The sequence below is a fragment of the Lepisosteus platostomus genome, chromosome 4 (genome assembly GCF_059453375.1).
Source record: "Lepisosteus platostomus isolate fLepPlt1 chromosome 4, fLepPlt1.hap1, whole genome shotgun sequence".
Lineage (NCBI taxonomy): Eukaryota > Metazoa > Chordata > Actinopteri > Semionotiformes > Lepisosteidae > Lepisosteus > Lepisosteus platostomus.
In genome coordinates this window covers 18472461-18497241 of record NC_142614.1, presented here as the reverse complement: position 1 = coordinate 18497241, position 24781 = coordinate 18472461, and the positions used below count along the sequence as shown (strand labels likewise).

Sequence of the window (24781 nt, the reverse complement as noted above, 5' to 3'; positions counted from 1 at the left end):
GCATAAAAGGCAGGGAACGCAGTGAAGGTTTCAAAGCCTGTAGATGACATGCAAACACAGTCCAAAAACAAATGAGAAACCAAGAGGCGTATGTATCAAAGGGCAAATCCAGAAGACAAAGTCATGAAAGCAAGCAGGGTCTAAAGCCGAGTAAACACAGAGATTAAACAAGCCAAAGGGGGATCAGGGAATGAAAGAGAGAACACCAGAGGTCAGGAATCCAAACAAGGTAACCCTAGGGAAACAAGAACAAGGGCTCGAGGGGCTCTGAGACGAATCTGTAGAGCAAAGCTGTGTCAGTCCAATTCTTCAATACTATATTCTGCACCATCTAATGCGGGTATGGATGTAAGTTGCTGGCAGGTGATTCAGATTTCCTTTTGGCATGCGCTTCTACTGTACCAGCACTGAGTGACAGGTGTTGAGTTCACCGTTTGATAATTTTACAAAACCTAAAACTTAGCGAAGACCACTACCTCATTTGCTTTGCAGATACATGTACAAAGTCATTTTCTGAAGAAGACAAATTTTTGGTTGTAGTGCAAAATAAATCTGGAAGCAGGACAGCTTGAAAGAAAAGCAGCATGGTCATTTTTAGATCTGCATTCCTTCATTTATCTCACCAGTGCCAAATGATATCCAAATCACACAAATGAAAATTCTTTCCTTCCAAGAAGCCTCTCTCAAATTTTAATCATAAGATGTTATCTTTGTATTATATTGGATTTTCTTTATTTTCTTTCTTCAGTGAGATACGGTTTTTTGTATGAGCAATGTTGTCTTAACCCAATGGCTTTATGGTGTTCTTCTCATGTTTCTATAACATGAGGGAAAATTAAACATAAATCAGGGGGGAGGGATTAATATATATATATATTATATTAAATCCAAGTCCTTCTTTATAAACAAAGACTGTTGGACATCCTCTTTTTATGAGCATTTATTGTTTGTCAGCTGAAGTATCAGATTTCTAGGTCAATCTTATTAAATTCATGCAAGTAGTGCCAAGCCTTTTGCTTGGAGTTTTTTCAAATGAAGAGAAAAGCAAATAATATTTCATTGTTTAGAATATGTACAGAGTTCAAGTTAAAATGTTTGCCAAATAATTAAAGTTAAACAAAGGATGTTTAAGTGGGAATGTCAAGAAATAATTGTTTATTTGGAGTGGTCATTAAATTGTGTTTTATTAGATCCTAAAAACATACTGCAGAATATTAACTAAGGATGCCTCAGTATCTTACTGATTGATAATCTCTCTACAATATAATGGATGTTCTATATCAAACAAAATGAGAGAAGCCAATGTCTCTTTGAAACAACATATTAACCAATTGTGCAGCATTTGCTGGGATTTTTTTTCTTGGAAATATGCTTGATCGTTATATTTTTCCCAATGTTAAAAAGAAATGGTGCCCCATAAAGGTCTTCAAGAAGAACAAATTAAACTTTTGTAATTTGAGACCACCCTAATTGATGGGAATAGTGAAAATCCAGAAAACTGATTGCTTTCAGGCAATTAGGAAAAAAAGAAATTAAGAATTCAATCACTAAGGAGAAGTTTATACTGTATATAACCTTATGACTTGGGTTGTCATGGCATGATAGCACAGAACATACTGGGAAATATTTAAGAAATTGACGTTTAGTGTATCACAAATAACTAATTAGCTATGATCTTAAATCTGATTCTTCTGAAGATTTCTCCTTAAGCCTTTTGTTTAAACGATCAAACAAATAGCTGCCTGGAAAATCCTGGACATATCAAAAAACATTGCCCATCACAGATCTGTGGTTCTGATGGAATAGAATCTCTCCTGCATCTGTTGCTAAGAGAGTGAAAGATATTCTGTTCAGGCATGCATTTCTAAATAAATTCGTTTTTAATTTTGATTTTCAGTTTTTTGGGCTTCACGGTTAATGTCTGACTACAAATGAAAGAAAAACATTATTTTATTAGAACTGCTGTAACATGTTTTGAAATCGTAAAGTTTAGAATCACTTTTTCACCATTGACTCTTTAATTTGGTTCTTGGAATGAGACAGAAAGCCTGCTGGTGAGTAATGGAAAGATGAATCTGCATTACATTCAAAACAGTAAAGACCTTTGTTTATTGCAAATTTTAATTTTATTTTCTGTCTTTCTTTCTGTCTCCCACCATATGTTAAACATTGATTTGTCAATGAACTTGAAAAGCCAGCAAATGTAACATTCTTTTAACTAAAGTCAGATTCCCTACTCTTATGTGGCCTGTTTCCTAGAACTGCGATGAGTGCACATCCAGTATAATTGTTGCTCTTGGGCTTTAATTATACAATACAATATTAATTAAACAATGTTGTAAAGATTAGTACATATAATACTGTATTGGTTTTTAAAATATAACATTGGATAACATTAACAGTACTTCCTGGCAGTTGATAAAGTCATGAGTGAGTAAAGTCATAAGTGAAAACTACTGAGGTCTGTGCCTAAAACTAAAAATGCACAGTCCTTTGATTTGCAGAGCAGTGGTATGTTAACACAAAGGTGCACATTTGTGTTGATTTTATAACTGTGAGTGAAAGTTGCAGGGATCCCCAAAATCCAGATGTTTCATTTCTGATGACAACGCTGTTGGAATAGTTACACGGGTAATTACAATATCAAAAGCCCTAACCCAACCACAAACCTTCTTTCAAACCCTAAACAGTTGCTAAGAAAAATTTAAGGGCACTTAATTGGGTATTAGAAAGTGGGTATTAGAAATGTGTTACTCAGTGTTCATATTAATATTACGCAATGTTTTACACTCATGCTCAAAACCTGAGATGTGACAAGACAGTAAAGTATATACTCTCACAGTATAAGCAGATTTACACTATGTTACACTCATTAGACACTATTCCTTTCTGTTATCTCAAATAAGTTGTTTTGGTTATGCCTTTTTTACTGAAATGCAGTCAGTTTATTCAGTAATTCATTTAATCTTGGCTCTTTGTGTTTTTAGATATGTACAGTATATTTTCTTTTTTTATTAAGCACTATAATAAGGAATAGACATGGCTTGTTGCTTTATATTATCAAAAGACAATATCAGTACCAGGTGAAATTTCAATTACAACAAAATGAGCCAACAAATATAAAGGGGTACTTACTGTATGTATTTGGCAGTAAATTGCCTGACAGAGGAAATGCTTGCTGTAAGGTTAGAGCTGTAACAGCCCCCCTCACTTATGAGGAATAAACCAGGGAGGCAGTTATAAGGGTGCATTTGGGGTGGAAGGAAGGATGTAGAAAAGATTTTCACAGCAAACAAGAGTTGTGGACAGTAGGCGAGTGTTATATGTAGGAGAGTGGAAGTGTGAGATAAAATTTTGACCTCTTTCTTGAGTCTACCTGCTTGTCATGTTAATGGAATCCTACAATATAATGACATACAATGAAAAGCACAGTTCCTCAATGTTAAAGAAAACGCTGTAGCTATTCTAAATCTACATATTTTGGTTTGTTTTCATACAGTTGGCAAACATACAATTTCTGTGGTAATGAGTAGCCTATGAACACAGCACACTTAAAACAGCCACTTAAATTTGAACTGTGTTCTTTATAATACCTAAAACACATTAATCTTTTCTCCATGCATATTTTAAATAATCACCATTTGCTTGACAGACACTTCAAAATACTAAAGCTTTTTCCCCTTGAGTTTTAAGCAGTATATGTCCAATGCTGAAAAGCTGTTTGGGCAAGAAAGTACAGGCATTCAGAATGACTGTATTCTTTTTAATCCTATTTAGTCACTCAACAAAATGTAACATTTTTTTCTTTTAGGTTTCGTTCTCAATTGCTTCATTAAAATAAACTAATTTAATAACTTCTGGAAACAACGTGTGTACGTATTTTATATATTTGTCTGGGTTTAAAGTCAAAATAATTGTACTGTATTTCAGAATATTTCAAGTGATATATTTTCTAGTGATATGAAGTACAGAGAGCCATGGTAGTTGTATTCCAAAGAAATATTTTAATTTATTTTCTATGACTTGCTTTTAGACAAAATGGAAACTGCACTTAGCTGAATTTTAAAAGAATAATATTTGGTAAATTATTAAGACAGAACATTTTTTAACTAGATGATGCAAATTAAGTAAATGACCTTCTGAGAAACAAAAACTTAAATGTCATAAAAAGTTAATAATTGGACATTATATATATTAGTTCAGCATGAACGTTTGTGACTTTTATTTTATTAGTCAAAGTAAGTACTGCAGTTTTCTAACAATAGTACTGGTAAAGGGAATACGAGTATTTTCAAAATAGCACTTTTCCAAGAATATTATGTGTCATTTAACTTTATATTTAATATGAATATAACATCCCTTCCATATTCCAAAATAAAGTGTGCACAAATCAAGTGTGTAGGCAGAAAGTCTATTAGATTCATTATGATAATACTGTATGTTGCATTCTGGCCAATCAAAATACTTCCTAAAGATCTAAAGTACAATTGTGAAGATTATCACAGTGCTCCTGAAGCTTTAGGTCTGCTTATCAAACTCTTAAATCCTTCGAAAAGAAGTGGTGATCACATTGGAAAATACTCCAGCTGCACTAAACAAAGATGAGAAAACTTCACTTCCCACCTGCTAAAAAATCCTGCTTGATTCCTGTAACAACAAATCTCACAGAAAACATTGAAACATCCTCCAGTTTTTTTAGGCCCAACTCCTTCCAGATGCAAGGAGGTATTCTGCAGAACCACTTTAGTAATCCTCCATTTATGCTGTAAAAAGATCCCTGCAAGATACATTTCTTGGCAATCTTTGTGATTTGTGATTTTTTGTGGGCCTAAATGATTGTCAGGTATCAAATAAATATATATATATTTACTTATTTAGTACATTACCAATCATACAAATTTAGTATACTATAGTAACATAATTTTAATATATTCAACCAAAAGGGGAGTGAACACATTTGAAATACAGTACAATCAATGTGTAATACTGGCTTGTTAAAAACGTTTTTCAATTCAGTTTTGTATCCTGAGAACAAAACCAAATAAGATCTTTGGATTTTAGGCATGTACTGTAGTACTTGCTTTTTGATGAATTACAGTATATACAGTATGTAGCAGAACAGTACCACTACCATACTGTATATGGGCATTTTCTTCAAAAAATATGTTGTGAGGTTTGGGTTAAAGAAAAGATTAGAGATAAGAATATGTTAAAGTGCTTAAATGAAACATTTCTCTGCATTCCTTTGGTTTCCAGATAGAAGAAAGGAAGTTCAACAACTCCACAAATGAGACCTACTGTGTCTTCTTGGTGAATAGACCTTACGCTATCATCTGCTCTGCTGTGGCCTTCTACATTCCCTTGGTCCTGATGGTGCTGGCCTACCAGCGGATATACATCACCGCCATGGAACACGTGCGCCAGATCGGGACCCTGCAGAGAGCCGGCTCCGCGCCTGAAGCGTACGACGGCTCCGACCACCAGGGCTCCAGCAGGATGAAGATTGAGACCAAAGCGGCAAAGACTCTGGCAGTCATCATGGGCTGCTTCTGCCTGTGCTGGGCCCCTTTCTTCATCACCAACATCATCGACCCCTTCATTGACTACAGCGTGCCTTGGGAGCTGTGGACTGCCTGGCTGTGGCTGGGCTATGTGAACTCAGGCCTGAACCCTTTCCTGTACGCCTTCCTCAACCGAGCTTTCCGACGTGCCTTTCTCATGATACTGTGCTGCGGCAACGAGCGTTACGTGCGTCCAGGAAGTTTTGGCCCCTCACGGCATTACACCACATCGGTCAATGGGACGTCCATCGCACTGAGGTATTTCTTTAAATGTTTTTAAACAATTTAGAACAGTTGCTGAAAGTAATGGGGCCAGTATCCTTGTCTCTGTAAAGGCCTTTGGCATTTTGGTTTTGAAAGACAAATCGCATATTTACAGAGCAGTCAGCATAACATTAAAAAAAAAGGAAAATTAGTCATTCTAAGATAAGATTAAATATAAAAAAGTGCTGTACGTACAGCAGTAAATAGAATACTGTTTTATTAAGATAAATAATATTAAATAATTTGATTACTTATATTAATACAATAATATTAGTATTTTTCAATATTTGTTTAGAAAAGGATCATATTGTTTCTGAACACATTTGAAGGCCATTGCTGATTAAACTTATATTTTTATAGCAACTAATAATTGATCTTAGATTTGAAACTTGTGCATTAGTCTGTTGCTAATGTGTGTATTTTCTTCACTATTCAATTATTTTAGAGTATTTTGTTGCAGGGAAAACTAATGATTTATATGTGTGCTGAAGCTGATTATTAAGAGCTGAAGGTTTGAGATTTTATTGTTTTGAGTTTTGCCCTAGGAAATCTTATTGCTGTTCTCTCTTTGTGTATTGAAATTTTCATTTCCATTTTCTTGCTTCAGTTCCCTGTGTAACTTTTTCTTTAGATAATGCTTTGGAATCAGGTCTAGAGCCCTTATGAAACTGATAGATTTTAACAGTAGTCCTAAAATTAATTATAGGAAAAATTGTTCTGCCTAGTTTGAGAGCTGAGTTTCCATGACCAAGACACCAGTTAGCTACAATTCCACAGCTATGGATTGGGTCCAGATTACACTGAACATTGGACTGGATTCCTTATGGATATGGTGTACTTGCACGTGTTACTGTGAAACTTTAGCCTTTACTGTGAAACTTTAGTTTTTTTCATTAAGATTAATTAAATTATATGTAAAAAAGACCATACAATGTTAAAGAGTATTTGTTTTAAGATACATTAGGCAACTATAGTTGCAATATCGGTCTGCTCCAAGATGCCAAGTTGTAAACCTATAAGGAAACACTCCTTATACAGATGATCAGATAAAAGTTCCAGCAAAGTTCCTGGTTGTTGCAGCCCACCAATTCTACACAAAACACATCTAACACCAAACTCAGCTGGAGCTCTAACTACACTGAAAACAGTACCCTGTCTGGTTTCTTCTGGACACACTACCTTGTTTGTTTGACATAAATGTAAGAAAGAACTATATTAGTCTTAAAGAGAAGACTCTTTAAAGACTTAGAGGAAGTACTGACTGACCATCTGTCTAAATGATTGATCGATTGCTCAATTGCTCATTGATATGTTGACAAGTGAAGGAATACAATCAACCACTATGTGCATTTTTAAATATTCCAAACAAGTAACAAACATTTACAGTAGTTACTTATTTACAACAGGTGAACTATTTAAAATTGTCATTACAGGCCTGGAGTCCCTTCCCACACAGGAAATCTATTAATAATTACTATGTTTATTTCCATATGTAGGGATTTTGAACTGCTATTTTTATCAATCAAATTTACTGTCATCATGAAACACATACAATTTGAAGGTAGATCAATAGAAATTATAGAAAGACTAATACATCAAGAGTCTATTTGTAATAATTATGAATTTTAAAGTATGGTAAATTGTCTTTATTTTGCTTTTAAAGAAGGAAGAAATCTTGAGAATTTAAGGCCATGTTATAACACCAAAGTAGTGTATATGCTGATATCATTAGTAGGCACTGTAGCACTTAACAGTTCAAGACAGAAACGTGATGCACTTTAATATTTAGTTATTTCAGCCACTCAACTCAACATTTATCAATGAATTCATAGCTGTCTATCTGTCATTGTAATGATATTTCCCTTTGGCTGTTATTAGTGAAGATGGATAAGAACAGTAAACATTTAATTTTTAACACCTAATTGGACCTGTCACTCACACAGGAGAGTTAGAACATCTGGTGTTATTTTTCCTCAGTTCTTCACAATTTGTTTTCAAGATTTGGCATTTGGCACTAAAGAAATGATTGCCAGAATTACAGCATGAAAACAGAAGACAATTTCCCCTTTTAAAATTAACTGAAACAAATGAACAAGTAAGGTTTTCCTTTTGTAAGTAAATACAATTAGAATCTTTATCAGCATGTCATGTCTAAAAATATGACTGCCAAGTACTATCTGAGCTGTAAAGAACCTGTTTCCATGTGAAAATGAGCATTTGTCTGTTTTGTTAATTTATCCTGTCCTCCTGTATTCAATTCTCAGAACTGACTCTTGCAAGATTTTAAAGCAGATCTGCAAGGTAGTATCTACTGTACATTAAAATAACCATTGGTATATTTATTTAACATTTTGAATACAAATATCATTGCAATAACTCATAATGTCATCTCTTCAAACTGTTTGAAATTATTTATGAACAGCAAAACTGGCTGTGACAGTAGGGTAATTACACTGTGTAGGAAATAAAATAGTTCAGAAACCTCACTGCCTTCTTAGGAAAATTGTTCCCACTGGTGGAATTTTATGAGACTCATGTTCTTTGATATTGTTCTTAAGGGGACCTATAAACTATGTTCCATAAGGAAATTAATCTTCTATTCTCCTAACTGAACATATCTTTCCCTTCACTGTGAATTTTCAGCCTTTCCATCTGTTTAATTAGCAAGTATCTGTGCTGTTGCTAGAGCTGTGAAAAAAATCCGACTCTGAGTGCTACACCCCCAGCTCTCCTGCTGCCTGTCATGATTATAATATTATTATCATTCCAAACACTACTAAATGGCTTTTTAACATACTTAATTATCTGTTAATTATTCCATTTAGGCTTTGCTGTCTCCTCATTGTCACCCATGTTTTTTCTAGTCCTGAGTGTACGGTATTTTACTGTAGTTATAAGACCAAAAAGGCAGATTCATCATCTGCCTTTGCAACACTTTTTGAACACTGATGTCCATTCTTGTGGCATTTTTCAAGGATGGAAAAAATGGAATCCCTTTAACCCTATTTATTTGGTCCTTTATTTTGCTGTATTTCAAAACTAAAGAGTGCAATCACTGATGAAAGACGTTTATGGCATGCCTGGATAAAACAGGGTAAACACATTTGCACATTGGAATTTTATAAGTGTGTTGTAATTATTATTATTATGTAAAGTATGTTAATTATGTATTATATACATTATTGAAGATCTGTTTGGAAAACCTTGGGCTTTTAGATTATGTATATTATATTCATGGAACTGAATAGGAGGTTGATGGATATGCCTAGATTTTATCCTACAATTGTCAATAACTTGTGCATGAAATTGAAATTAAGCAGGAAAGACCCCTTACTTGTTGGATTAGTTGCTGCAGCATTATAATGACCTAATAATTTAGGTTCTGAGTTCTGGATGATGGAATTTCACCCACGCCTCAGAAAACCTTCTCACTTACTGTACCTTCTTCAGTGGTACTCTACTCCATGTCTCTACAGTAAGAGCCCTAATGTGCAACTAGAATGGGATTCCCATGCATCAAGGCTTTGTGTCAGTGTCGGCAATGCACGATTCTACTACCTTTCCCATGGAACCATACTGTAGATCACTATAGGTAAGAATCCAGAAGGACCAGGAGAGGGAATGTGGGATAGAGAAATTAAAAAATGTAAGTGAGTAAGCGCATTCATTTCTATTAGAGAGACTTGAATATCATCTTCTCCATCTGCTCAACAGGGGTCTATAATCACTTGTGTCGTGGAGTTGTGTCTGATTTGTATTATTAATAGCTTTTTGGTGAAGGAGAATTAAACTCGCGACATATTAATAAATATACCATATATTAGTACGTGCTTTCTAAAATGTTTCCAGTAAGTTTCAAATCCTCATCTATTTACAGTTCATAGTTAATTTCAAACACTGAGTATTGGCGTTACACATCTAGGAAATGCGTCATGTTATTTTTTCCAAATGTTTCTGATTAAAGTGAGATAGAACTCCTCTCTTAATATTGAAAACACTCAAGTACAGACAAACTTGGTTACATTTTAAATTTAATACAAACTACCCAGGGTTTCCTTATGAACATAATTTTCTTGGATTATCACAGACTTAATTCACAACCATAATTATTACTCGTTGATCATAGGGTGCCCAGTTGCTTATACTGTCCCCCGCAAATAATGTACCAGTAATTGATTTAGTCCAATTATGTTTGCACTACCAGCTGGAAAAGCAAAGAGATTTTGTTCTCTACAGCCCCAGCTCTTCTGTGTTTAATTAATAATTACCTTTTATATCTTTGCTATCTTCTGGTATGGAACTAAGTAGAGATTGAAATGTCTTTAGCTTCAGAGACTTAAAATCAATTCCAAATGCAGAAAAGGTACATTGGAGTTCTGTTCCTGACAATAAATTGCAGAACCTGGAATTTGTTTTACTGCTTCATTTTGCTTTAGCTCTCTTTTCTAGGAGGAGGTAGCCTTGATTGCCACCAGCCCATACCACTACCGTTTTCTCGTTTCTTAATCACACAACAACCTCCTCATTCATTTTTGTTGGATACTAGAAAAAAGACAAAAAAAGCTGTGAAAGAAAAGGCCGTATGCCAAGTTCTTACTGTCTCTGAGTTTGTGGCTGCATTCCAATTAATTGCTATCACTACAATCTTTTTTTAAGCATGCATGGCTGTCTCCAAGCCGCTACAGTTTCCAAGGATGGATTCTCATGTATGACGAGTGGCTCTATAGAACAAGTACTTTATATGGGGAGGTTGTTCCAGACTTTATGTTTGAGTAATGATAAGGCTGGATATTTAGACACTCGCTTCTTTCATTTTTTAAAAGAACAGTAGCCATGACTTTATCATCTGTTATAATGTTTTGTTTACCCATTCTCATTGGTAACATCTGTCCCTGAAATGCATCTAATTGTATCCAAGCATTTGTTTTCAATAAGAGTTGACACACAAATTCAGTCAATGCAAAGGCTGTCTGCAAAGACCTGTATTCTGCACCTGTATTAATATCCTCACCCACAACAGAATTCTACATAACCCCACTTACTGTACGTGGTGTTATGCTGGCTGAATATGTCATTGATAGTGCAAGAATACTGCTCTCGTGTTCAACATCATATATGAATCTTCTGAACAACATTATACAGCATATGGCAGTGACTTAATTACGTTTTATGGCACAGTATGATTATACTTAATTATTTTATTGCTGTTTCTAAAACCTTTGGACCAGTTGTTTCCTGGAAAGTGTTTGCATTGGGCAGGACTCTATATTAAGTCTATATTCTATTTTAAGAAACAGTCCTGAATTTAAAGGTAACATGTTCAAGGCATCAGAACAAAAGGGAAATAATTTATCAGCCTGTAAGGACCAGTAAATGCTTCCCTTTGACTTGTTTTCTTAACTCTATTTTGAAATTTGTGGGCTTTGTGAAATATTGTTATCTGCTAGAAAATATTATTGTTAGTGCATTTCCTACTGTAGCTGTTACTGTACCTATTTAATGTTTTCAGCATGGTATATAATTTCTATTTATTTCTATTTATTTCTGCATTTTAATTGATTTTGATGTGCAATCCTTTGTAAAAGATGCTTTCCTTATAAGTTGCTACATTTGAAATAAAATTTGATATTAAGATACTTATCGAAAAATAGTGCCCTGCCAGTAAGAAATATGGGCATCACTAACATAATTATGATGTAACAAAACACCAAGCATAAAATTGAGAAAACAAGACCACACCAGATACTGAGATACAATCACATCAGTATCTCAGTATCTGGTGTGGTCTTGTTGGGTATTAAATGTTTAGGGGCATGAAGAAAGCTGATATTCAAGCCATTGGCATGGAGTTACTGCAGGGGGGAAATTGACACCTACACTACTTTATTACTGGTAAGTATTTTAGTATTCAGCATACATTGGCCAATTGTGTCTAGTTGCCTGGGGGATTTTGGCATGGTCAGCTAATGACAGAGCCCAAACCTGAGCCTGGAATGACTGAACTCTAGGACCTCGGTATGTGAGGATTCTTTATGAGAATCTTGGATCACCAAGCTACTTACAATTAAATTTCTATCATGCTATGCGTTATTACTGTCCTTTCAAGTAAAATGGAGTGCTGTTTTGGCCAGGCAGATTCTGTGCAGTGAAAGTCAGTGCTGATTTAACTTGTCATGTGCTTGAAGATAACTTTGTTACAACATTCATTAATATACTGTAAGAGTGATAAAGAAACAGCTTCTCTTTAATTGGTGTGTGTCTATAGTAGCAGAAAGTTATACACAGGTCAGTGCTCTTTAAGAAAGATTCCTTAATATTTCTCCCTTTAAAAGATTTAAAATGCCACTTAGAATGGGGAAATCCTATTAAGGGAGAAATCCCCATTAAATGTTAATTGTAAGAAAACCACCTTTTGGTTTCCAATACCAATCAATAATTGGAAATTGTTTTTTAAAACATTTTATATATATATAATATATATTTCTAGGGCCATTGGTTAGATAATTTCTTTACTGTTTTTTTCACACGGTAATATAGGCTGTTAGTTTAGCCAAAAAACATACGCTATAAACATAAGCCAAACACATAAGTTATGGACTACAATATGTATTAATGCTGTACCAAAATACATTCACACAACAGTGCTGTAATGTGCTTAAATACAAACAGTTACCCATCAGGTTGACCTTCAGAAAAAACAGCAGAATTTCATGTGCTCAGATAAACAAGTAGAATTTAAACTTTTTCATACTTTGTAGTATTTAAATTGCGGTCTTGATTAGCAATTGCAATGCATTTCTTATTTTTTATATAGAGCCTTTCACAATAAGTGCCCCAAGGCACTTAAAAGACATTGAAATGTTCTATATTCCAATTGTCAAAAGAGGCCTTTCCCATTGCCAATAAATGTTGTTGAAAAATGGGTAGGTCTTCTTACTAATGACACATTCTTATGTGTTCCATCCAGTTTAGTAATTAATATCTGATGGTATAAAAGCATTTATAGAGAGGTATTTTATGAAACCCCTTTTACATCATTAGAGTCATAAGCCACTATAATGGCCTTTGTGGTCTTCCGTAGTCTTAGAAAAGTCATAAGAAGAGGAATGCACTTTTAGCATGTGTATACTTTCTCATGCACTTGTTCTAACTTCTGATCATGTCTCCAGCATACATAGATACCATCATGTCATATCACTTGCCACCTGGAGAATGCAGAGGAAAAAAAGCACTTTTTTCCTTCTGTATGATCATCCGGTCCATGTTGCTTGGCAACGGCTAATTGTGTTGTGCAGATGATCACAAAGACGTTCGTGCTCTGACAAAAGCTTGAAAAGGCGTTTAAGCGAATGCTGTTCATCAAGTATAATTTTGTTTCTCTTGCCCGTTGTGAAAGCAAAAAATTAATCAAAGAACGCCTTAATGAATCAAAAAGAGTGAATACAACATGAGGAATGGGATTGTATTTTGTGAGCAACGTAATATGAATGACCTACCCTTGTTTTCCGTTCCATATTCTTGCCTCAAGGTAGAGGTGCACTCATAATCTCGTCTTAGTGATGCACAGCCAGCCCAAACCTTGGTTATCAGAGTACAACAGCTGTGACAGTACAGCAGGGGAGTTATGGCCGAGCGACAGTTATGGTCATGGCTGTAAGAAAGCACAGTAAAAACATGGCTGCAGGTAATTCTCTTGTGGCAGGGAAGGTCATACTTGATGACACATCCCGTAAAGAGCACAAGGCCAAAGTTATTCAGGCAGTTGTTAGTGTGCGCAAAACGGACAAGATGGATGAACGTGTTAGAAAGTAAGTACAGAATACAACATACTGTATAACCATATAACTTATTACAAATGCAAGTAAAGTAATGTTAACAGTTTGAAAACAAGACCTTCATGCAAGTTAATGTGGAAATTGAATCATGATCTATCCAAGGAAGCAATTAAGGTTTAGGTTCGAGTATTGTACTGTGAGACTGATTTGTACATCTAAAAATCACATTTCATAACATGAAAGAGAACATTGACTTAAATAGGATAAATAAATAATAAAAGGAAAATGAGTCTTAATAATAGTCTTAATGCCGTTTTTTTTATTCTTACTTAAAGAACATGTGTCTATCTCCATGTTATGTGTATGTTATAATGAATACACAAAAATAAAGCACTTTATTAGCACCTATTCTTGATGTTTCCAAAACTTTAATTCTGGTCTGAATGACAATAGGCAAACTGTTAATGTAGTAAGTAACTTTATGCCTGTTTCTGACTACCTTATTAATAGATGACACCCTTATAGGTGCTACTAGAAGTGCTCTAATGTCTAGATTAATGATTAAGAGACAAAATCTAATACCTACTCAAACTTGTTTGCTTGTGGTTTTCACTTTCTGGCTGTCTAGACCATATTTCTGCAGTGGATTTTCAATGATCACTTGCCTTTGCGTTCTCTCTTAAACAGTGAACATTCCTGGGAGTAATGCACTCTTTTCAGGACAGTAATTTTGCAGTAAGAATAGATTCATCTGCAAGACATTAGCACTGGCAGTACTGCACTTAAAACTGTCTCTTTTTTAGTGAAGCAATTAAATGATGAAATGATGTTGGTATCTATTTTTCTTATCTTAGAATGCATTTATTACATAATAAAAGTAAGCAAGGCTGAGAAAATATTGAGTGAAACAAGGTGATGGTACATTACAGGTTCAAGAGTACAGTCAAAAAGTTTCACAATAAGAAAGCCTGTATAAAAGCATCGTTTGTTTCTGATATTGTTCCAAGTATTTTATGTCAGATCTAAAGTAATAGGCTTCTCCTTTCTCTGAAGATAGTTTTTTACAATGTACAGCAGTAAGTAGGAAGGCTATTGTGCCTTTTAAGTTACATCACAATTTCTCATATTCCCTTGTCAAAAAAATGTATTATTATTAATTGGTTGTGGTTAATTAGTTACAGTATATTCCCTTTATTGCTGATGTTTAGGTTTATTTAATCATAACCTTCTGCAGGTTTTTCATTTTCATAAAGGTCCCGCATCCATAAATATTTAACAGAAAACTCTTAATTGATATTAAAATATTACGCTTGAGAATGGGCTATGTTTTTATAATTTTGCGAGGAACCTCTCTTGTAATCCCTAAAAGAGATTAAACAATTATGTTAAATTAAGAAATCACAGGTTTTATCTTTTTCACTCTTAAAAATTAAAGAGGGAGAGAATGAACACTCTCCATATTTTGTTCTGGGTTCAGAGACTTAGAGACTTAGTTTTGCATTACTGATTAAATTATGCTTTGCTCAGGAAATTTCCATTTCCTTTTACCATGAACTGGATAATCAAATGAAAAGGAAACGGACCACAATTTATTTGTTGATCTGCTGCTGTTATTTTCCTGTGTTTACATCTTCCCACCATACAAAATATATAAAGGGAAACCACAGGTGATTAAATGACAAGTAAACCTGTAGCCTATTAGAAAGGTTCTAGTTGAATTTTAAATAAACCTTAAATGAAAAGATTTTGTCTGTTACTGTGATACTTAACACAAGACTGTAGCCACAGAAACTGATCATTCTGAGTTTTTTTAAAGTAGAAATGCGTTTGGTTACATGATCCAGTTATACTGAAAATATCAGGCTGGGGCAGCATGCAGGCTGATATGGAAATTAAATGAAGACTGATCTAGATATTTGTTAGGATTAAAAAGCAAAAATAAAACCCTTTTTTAAGGTAAGTGCTTTAATCTTCATTCCAGGAATTATTCCTGTAATGTCAATTATAGAGACATTGTGCCCTCAAAATGCATTGGAACACCAAAGTCAAAACTGTTATTGTTGATAAACTGGGCTATAATACAGTGAACAATATCGTAAAATAAATAGTTTTAATCCATGCGCAATGTTTCAGTTGCACTTTAAAAAAAATATTTTACATGAAAATAAAAAGTAATTTAACATCTCAGTCTTAATGTGTCTTAAAATGTCTTAATGTCAAGTTAAATAATAAATCTATGTAAGTTAGTGGAGGGAGTCAAATCAGACTGGAAGATACCTTGTTAAGCAGCCCTGCCAAAAGAGCAAGTATAACTCTTATTAATGTGAGCAAGGAGCCTGCATCAGTCATCTTGTCACTTAGAACACTTAGCTGGCATCCTGACATCATGCTCAACTGTTCCTAACAGAAAAAAGAAAACAAAGGAAAACTGCTACAACAGTTTCTTATTGATTGTTTTGCAGAAATCATTAAAGAAGAATATGTTATGATATTAACCCATTATTGGAAATAAAAAAATGTTGACTACAGTGCTGACCCGGAAAAAAAAAAATTATATTTGTCAGGTCCGATATGTTTCTTTCTCTTCTCTTTTTAATCGTTTCTTCTTCTTTAATAACCTAATAGTCAGGTGATAGCATTCTAGAACATAAACATTAACATTAACAACATAAACATTGTGGTATTACATGTCCTGGAATGACCAGAACAGTATCATTAACAGATTAACAGAAGTCTGTCCTTCTCACACGTGCAGCACAATACAATTGTCATGCAAGTTTGTTATTAGACATTTGTGCTGTGTAGTACCATTTGGAGTTTGTGTTTTTTTATTCCTTGAGCATTTTGTTTTGGGTTTGAGGTGACACTTTTATTTTAGTCTTTGGGTAGACACTGGAGAACAAGAATCTAAATTAAGTGCTTCCAGACTAAAGCTGGATTATCAATACAAAATAAGTGAATGAGTTAATAATTATAAAATATAAATAATGGTCTTTTTTGACAGGAGTAATTCAGATTCACAAAGAAAATGCTGTTACTAAGCAACAGACATAACAATAACAAGTACGTTTAGGCACAGAAGACTTCTTGTGCATCTTGTGATGGTATAGGTGTAAATAATGGCTATTTTGATTCCAAGGTCAAAATGAAAAAACATCTACTTTGGTGGTGTCTGCATATTTTGTTTCACACACTGGTATTTTGAAATTAGTGTATGTTGTGCTTTTAAAAGGAATCATTAATACAGAGAATTTGAGTTTTTAATGTCCAATGTTTAAATTATGATGACAAGGTGACTGCACAAACACACATACAGAATCGAGGCTAACATAGCTATTGTATACACTGAATTTAATAATTAATTTAGTAGAAGGTATTTTAATTCTAATTTTGGGATAAGGATTAATATGAGATAAATCATAAATCTTTCCAGACTCCTGTCTGCGGTCTGCGGATTAATGTATCTAACCTTTTTTACCCTGGTATATTCTACTATAATTTAAGGACATTTCATATTTTGTGATTCTCATATATTACACAAAATATTTCATACAGCAGGGAACTTTGGAGTAGTCATGACACCAAGAATGGAGTCTCAGATACCTGAAGCAAATGGAAAGCTCACTCATCAATAAATACAGCTTATATCATGAGAAGAAGCTTAGTGATTCCTAATTCACATTGTTCACAATCTTCTTAAAAATAATCACAGCAAATCAAATTAAACTATACACGAGTAGCTAATAAGAAAGTGCTGTAGTATTGCAGCTAGTCCATCACATTTATGAGGGAAATTTAATTGATGAGTCACTGTCAGGTGTTCCTCTTCTTTAACATCTGTAAGAGGACACGGGGAAGGGTCATCTCTAACAGGTACTTCCGAAACGAAACGCTGAAAATGCTAGAGATGGACCTTAGCGAGATGGCGGACAAAAAGAATCAGCTGACCAGTAGATGGAAAGGGTCTACCTTAAGAGACAACGAGACACAGCTGAGACGCATCAGGAACCGGGATATAAGTGGCCCGGAGGCAGTGAACAGCGCGGAAGCCGGTAAGGTGAATGCGTTTTGGAGGAAAAGAGTGGAAAGAAGTGGATGTTAAGGATCGGGCTAACGAACGACTGCAAGGAGAAAGGTTTATGATTTTGGATTACGGACACTGGTTTAGGATACATCGCGGATTGTCTTTATTACGAACTTTTGGAACTCGGAACGAATCAGGACTAAGGGAACGGATTACGGACTGTATTAGGAAGACAGTTGTTGGAAGAAACGCCGCGGATCGGAGGACAGTAAAGTGTGGTGTAAGTACGACCTTCGTTTACATAAACTATTCCCCCAGAGACACCACAATTGGTGGAGGATGCGGGCAGCTCCCGCTCGGGTTTGAGAATCGAAGAGAGCAAGTTTTTTTTTTTTTTGTGTGTGTGCGGGTTCCGCTTTGCGCGTGTGAAGAAACGCTATGGAAGAATTAATACAGCAGTTGTCCCAGGCCACCCTCGCCCAATTCCAGGCATTGCAAGGACAACGAGAAGCTAACGAAGCGCAACTGGAGGCGAACCAAATCCAAAAAGCAACCAACGAATGAATTATAGAGGAGCAAAAATTAATACGCGCAGAGTTGTGCAGGTTAAGGGAAGAAATCCGGCAGGCCCCGGTAGCGGGGAGAGGCACCGCTCAGGAAGAACAAATTACGCTAGAAAAGATGACTGAGCTTGATGATGTGGAAGCGTATTTAACCACTTTTGAAAGAACTGCAGCTCGAAATGCATGGCCCAAAGAGCAATGGGCTGGGAGAGTAGCCCCTTATTTAATTGGAGAAGCCCAAAAGGCATATTATGATTTAAAAGAAGAAGATGCAGAGAATTATGAGACTCTGAAAAATGAAATATTGGCAAGACTAGGGGTAACCATGGCGATACGAGCAGTCCGGTTCCACAATTGGAGCTACCAGATGAACAAGCCTACGAGGTCTCAGATGTTTGACCTGGTACATCTGGCAAAGAAATGGCTCCAGCCAGAAGAATTAAACCCAGGACAGGTGGTAGAAAGGGTGGTGTTGGATCATTTCGTGAGGAGTCTGCCTGTGCACCTGAAAAGAAAAGTAAGTGAAGGGGATCCCCAGACCCTAGATCAAGCCGTGGACTGGGTGGACAGACACCATGCCACAGAGGCCCTGATTAGGGAGAGAAAAGGGGACTTTCGTAGGGAGGAGAGAAGAAGCCCCAAGAGTCTGGAAACCGAAATAAAGTACCGGCCAATAAAGTATAGTGACTATCGGGAACCTATACAGTTAAAAAAAACCCTTCGGGGGAAGTCTGACTCAAGGGCCCGGCCATGGGAAGAAACCCGGCGATGTTTTAATTGTCAGGAAGAAGGGCATTTAGCCAGCTATTGCCCTGGCCTGCCCGAACCCATGCAGGTAGACCCCAGAGATGAAGCCCTATGCAACTACCTTACAGCGGGGATCCCGACCCGCGAGGATCCCCATCTTACGAACATCAAGATAGAGGGAGAACCCATCGAGGCCTTATTGGACTCTGGCAGTGCGGTGACCCTGGTGACCCCTACAATACTTCCGGGAGGACTGGAGATTCCAAGAACAAAGGGAATACCTATTACTTGCATTCACGGGGACACCAAAGACTATCCGACGGTCGAATTGAGCATCTCTACAGAACAGGGGACCTACCGCTCAACGGTAGGAGTGGTTGAGCAGTTGCCATACCCTGTCATACTGGGACGAGACTGTCCCCATTTCCTCCAGATTTGGAACACGATCCAATCAGCTAGGCCAAGACCAATCCCCTGGCCGGAAGACAGTGGTGACGCCCCTGCCGACGACCCTGATGAGACGGACCCACAAGAAAGCGGAACTGAACTTGGAGTTGAGTTTGGAAATATGGAACTACCAAACTGGGAACCCCCAGAACGTCAGGGTAAGTTTGGGACGGCCCAACTAGAAGATGGGAACTTGAGACATGCGTGGGGACATGTCAGGAAAATTGATGGGGAGTGGTGTACTGATCCTAACACAGTGAGTTACCCATATTTTATGACGAAGAATAATCTCCTTTATCAAGTGCAGCAGAAGGGACAGGAAGAAGTGGAACAACTCCTTATTCCCCGGCCTTACCAGATGAAACTCCTCAACTTGGCCCATAGCCACCTCCTGGGTGGGCACCTGGGGGTAAAGAAGACATCCGAGAGATTCCTCTCTAGGTTCTTTTGGCCAGGGATCTATAAGGCCATCGAGAAGTACTGTCGGGAATGCCCCGAGTGTCAGAAAAGTGCGCCACAACCTTATTATAGGAACCCTTTGATTCCCCTCCCAATTATTGAAACCCCCTTCGAACGGATTGGGATGGATTTGGTGGGGCCCCTGATCAGAACCACCAAGGGTCACCAATATATTCTAGTAATAGTAGACTATGCTACCAGGTACCCCGAAGCCATTCCGTTGAGAGCTGCCACCGCCAAAAACATAGCTAGGGAGCTAGTACAATTGTTTGCTCGAGTCGGAATTCCTAAAGAGATCCTAACTGATCAAGGAACACCTTTTATGTCGAAAGTCATGCGAGACTTATGGAAGCTGCTGGGTATACAGCAGATCCGAACCTCTGTTTATCACCCTCAAACCGATGGTCTAGTAGAACGTTTTAATAAGACCCTGAAAAGCATGCTTAGGAAGACGATGCAAAAGGATGGAAAAAATTGGGATCAGCTGCTCCCGTATCTCATGTTTGCGGTTCGAGAAGTACCGCAGGCTTCGACTGGATTTTCCCCCTTTGAATTATTATACTCTCGGAAACCACGGGGCCTATTGGACGTGGTCAAAGAATCGTGGGAACATCAACCTTCCCCTCTACAAACTATCATTGAGCATGTGGAACAGATGAGAGAAAGAATAAATGTTATTGTTCCCTTAGTGAAAGAAAACCTGGAGAAAGCCCAGGCTCAACAACAACAAATTTATAATAGGGGAGCAGTTGCGAGGGAATTTCAGATTGGGGACAGAGTACTGGTGCTAGTTCCAACCCCAGAGTGTAAATTCTTGGCATCCTGGCAGGGACCTTATGAAGTGATGGAAAAGGTGGGGCCAGTCAACTATAAGGTCAAGCAACATGACAGAAGACGGCAGCATCAAATCTACCACGTCAATTTGCTGAAAAAATGGCATGGCTCCGAAGTTCTGCTCACCCACTTTTCCCCAGACCCTCTGGAAGAAGAAACAGGTGCGGTAGCCGTGGAAGACCTGGCTCCGGCACAAAAACAGGAACTACAAGAATTCCTGTCCCAAAACAAAGATGTTTTTTCCCGGACACCTGGTCGAACCCACCTTATACAACATAAGATCGTCACGGAACCGGGGAAAAAGGTAAGGCTACCCCCGTATCGAGTACCAGAAGCCAAAAGGAAACTGATTAAAGAAGAGGTGGGTAAAATGCTGAAGATGGGAATAATCGAGGAATCCCATAGTGAGTGGGCTAGCCCGATAGTTCTGATCCCCAAGCCGGATGGAACTATTCGATTTTGCAACAATTTCAAGAGGTTAAATGAGATCTCGCGGTTTGATGCATACCCCATGCCCCGTATAGATGAACTAATCGAGCGATTAGGTAACGCTCGATACATCAGCACCCTTGATCTTACAAAGGGATATTGGCAAGTGCCGCTGGCCAAAGAAGATAAAGCCAAAACCGCTTTTGCCACACCTGAAGGACTATATCAGTATAGGGTCCTACCCTTCGGTTTGCATGGCGCTCCCGCAACATTCCAAAGATTGATGGACCGAATTCTGAGACCGTATCGGGATTTTGCAGCCGCCTACTTGGATGACGTTGTAATCCATAGCATGACCTGGGAACAACATCTATATCACCTGGAAGCAGTGACTGGAGCGTTGCGAGCAGCAGGATTAACGGCTAACCCAAATAAATGTTGTCTGGGGGCTAGGGAAGCCAATTACCTGGGTTATACGATCGGGAGAGGATTGATCATGCCCCAAGATCAGAAAGTACAATTAATCAAGAACTGGCCCAAACCAGCTACCAAGAAGCAAATTCGAACGTTTGTGGGACTGGCAAGTTACTATCGGCGTTTCATCCCAGGGTTTGCAGCCATGGCCGCCCCTCTACACGATCTGACGAAGATGAGTTGTCCGGAGAAAATAAAATGGACCGACGTGGAAGAGAGGGCTTTCCAAGACTTAAAAGCAGCTCTCACTTCTCAACCCGTCTTACAGGTACCAGACTTCAGTAAGCCTTTCATGGTACAAACTGATGCTTCAGACACTGGGATTGGAGCCATTCTGTCGCAGGAGATTGAAGGACTGGAGCATCCTATTCTGTATATCAGCCGTAAGTTGAATCCGGCCGAAAAACACTATTCCACGATAGAGAAAGAATGTCTAGCAATCAAATGGGCCCTAGACTATTTGAAGTATTATTTATTGGGAAGACAATTTATATTATACACAGATCATGCGCCATTAACATGGATGTTACAAAATATGGATAAAAACGATAGAATTACGCGGTGGGGTCTTAGTCTGCAAAGATTTCAATTTCAGACGGTCGATAGACCCGGAAGGAAACAAGGAAATGTAGACGCACTCTCCCGGATGCACTGTTTATTTTTTTCTAGATCGCCCGGGGTCGGGGCTGATCTCAGGGGGAGGGAATGTAAGAGGACACGGGGAAGGGTCATCTCTAACAGGTACTTCCGAAACGAAACGCTGAAAATGCTAGAGATGGACCTTAGCGAGATGGCGGACAAAAAGAATCAGCTGACCAGTAGATGGAAAGGGTCTACCTTAAGAGACAACGAGACACAGCTGAGACGTATCAGGAACCGGGATATAAGTGGCCCGGAGGCAGTGAACAGCGCGGAAGCCGGTAAGGTGAATGCGTTTTGGAGGAAAAGAGTGGAAAGAGGTGGATGTTAAGGATCGGGCTAACGAACGACTGCAAGGAGAAAGGTTTATGATTTTGGATTACGGACACTGGTTTAGGATACATCGCGGATTGTCTTTATTACGAACTTTTGGAACTCGGAACGAATCAGGACTAAGGGAACGGATTACGGACTGTATTAGGAAGACAGTTGTTGGAAGAAACGCCACGGATCGGAGGACAGTAAAGTGTGGTGTAAGTACGACCTTCGTTTACATAAACTATTCCCCCGGAGACACCACACATCATTTATTTCTATTTACTCATAATAACTAGAAGGCAACTTTTTGTTTTAGGAAACACATACTCAGGATTAGCTGTTATTTTTAAGCCAAATGGCTAAAATATCAAGAGAACATTAACACAAAATTGTAAACAAAGAAAAATGTTCAGTGAAAAGAATCTAAAATTTTGCATAACTATGAAGTGATCATTTGTGACTACAATATGTACTACAGTACATGTGAAAAAGGACTGTCTATAGAAAATTACCCTTTTTTCTGTTTTTTACCTATACTGACAATGACAAAAATACATATCATTTTATTGAAAGAGGGAGACCCAAAAGAATGACATGATAAAGCAAGAAAGGTAGATTAGCAATAGACAAACAAAATCTGAACAGGTTCTCTAGAGAAAGATTCAATAAAACAATGAATTTTTTAGAAGCATTAACTTTTCATGCGATTTGGATCATAATAACACATCCTGCAGTGAAATAGTGGTTTATCTTTTTTTTATCTATATCTTTATACCTGCATGCCTAGAATAGCAAACTGTATTGTTTAATTTTAATATAAATTGTGACTTCACCCACACAGATGTATTCAGGTTTGTTACAGGTGTAACAAAAGTTATTCAACTAATCAAAATACCGTAATTGAAGGAGATGAATATGCAATCAACATAATTTGGTGTTAATTTTCTGAAGCTTTTACTGGCTTGTAACTTCTTTCACCATTGTTCAGTGCGAGCTTTCAAGTTTTGATTAAAAGTGTTCACTTTATCCAAATTTGCATATTTTTAACTCGGCAAAATTGGATGTTATTGGAATAAGGTGGTGAATAAGTTTGCAATGTTTTGTCTACAAATGAGGTGAAGACTGCTTTAACTTCCGCATTAAGAAAAAAAACTGGATTTGACAAAACTGATGTTTTTAGAATTAGAAACGATCCCATGGAAACTATAATTGTTTTTTCTTAGAAAAATGTTATGGGATTCAAAGCATAGAGGAGATTTTCCATGCATCGTTCTGCTATCCAGAGTCATGTAAATAATCTGTTGTGATCTATATACAAAGGAAGGGTGTGACCAGTTTCATGTATCAGTGGTAAGATGCCCTGTTTTTTTTATTTTTAAACATGAGCAGCCTTGACATGTATTATGTCAGCCTGCAACAGATAAACAAAGCATTTTCTCTAAAATCAAACTGAAGGCGTTTGTATAAGCATGGCAGGAAATTGGGGGCAAACTATACACATCTCCTTGGGTAAATGGTAACAGATAAGTACCATTTTCGCTAATTTAGTCCTGATGCAGACAGTCATGCAAAAGACAAATATGTACAGTATTACACTTGCACAGAACCTCTGGTGAGAAATTGAGTCAAAATATTTTATTTCCTGAAGTTCGTGGAGGCTGAGAAAACACATGGTCAATACATGGCTGTATTAACATTAGCTAGACACTCAAGATTACTTGAGTTAAAAAATGGCTGCCTGGCATACTCGGATCACTGGAGTAAAACAAGTGAGATGAGCCAGGTGGAATCCCCTATTTTGTTAGTAATTTTTGTAGTATTAGTAATGATGTTGAGTCACCCATTGCATTGCAAGCTCTAGTAGACTCTAGTCAGCCTAAGGTAGAGAACATTTCAAGGTCGTGACCTAATTTTAAGTTGATTTACATTAATGAACATGTAGATCTAAAAACATGTTAATGATGTGCACATGTATTTAATTTTGTCCTTCTTTAGTATGACTTGTACAATAGCCTACAGCCCTCTAAAAGCAGGAATTAAAAAACAGCTATGCAATTAGGGTTTTACTTATAAGAGATGTCATGTCTTTTATGGCAAAATGTGTTGTAAAGATACAGATCTTCTACTGCATGAGATAGAGTTACCAGAGTTACTTGGTAGAAGAATTTGCTTATCAAACTGCTGGAACATGTTGTAAGGACCAGGCCCACTCTCCATTATTATTAAAATTTAGACAATGTTTAAAAC

At 37.1% G+C, this 24781-nt stretch overlaps 1 protein-coding gene across 4 annotated transcripts in view; it reads left to right on the top strand.

The window, feature by feature from the left end:
- Positions 1 to 24781, top strand: part of LOC148672876 (5-hydroxytryptamine receptor 4) — a 97110-nt gene that overhangs the window by 32805 nt on the left and 39524 nt on the right. For all 4 annotated transcript variants that reach the window (XM_088628832.1, XM_088628831.1, XM_088628834.1 and 1 more), the window contains exon 6: positions 5257 to 5819. In XM_088628832.1, coding sequence (XP_088484958.1) covers positions 5257 to 5819 — 563 coding nt within the window. The remainder of the gene's footprint in view (positions 1 to 5256; positions 5820 to 24781) is intronic.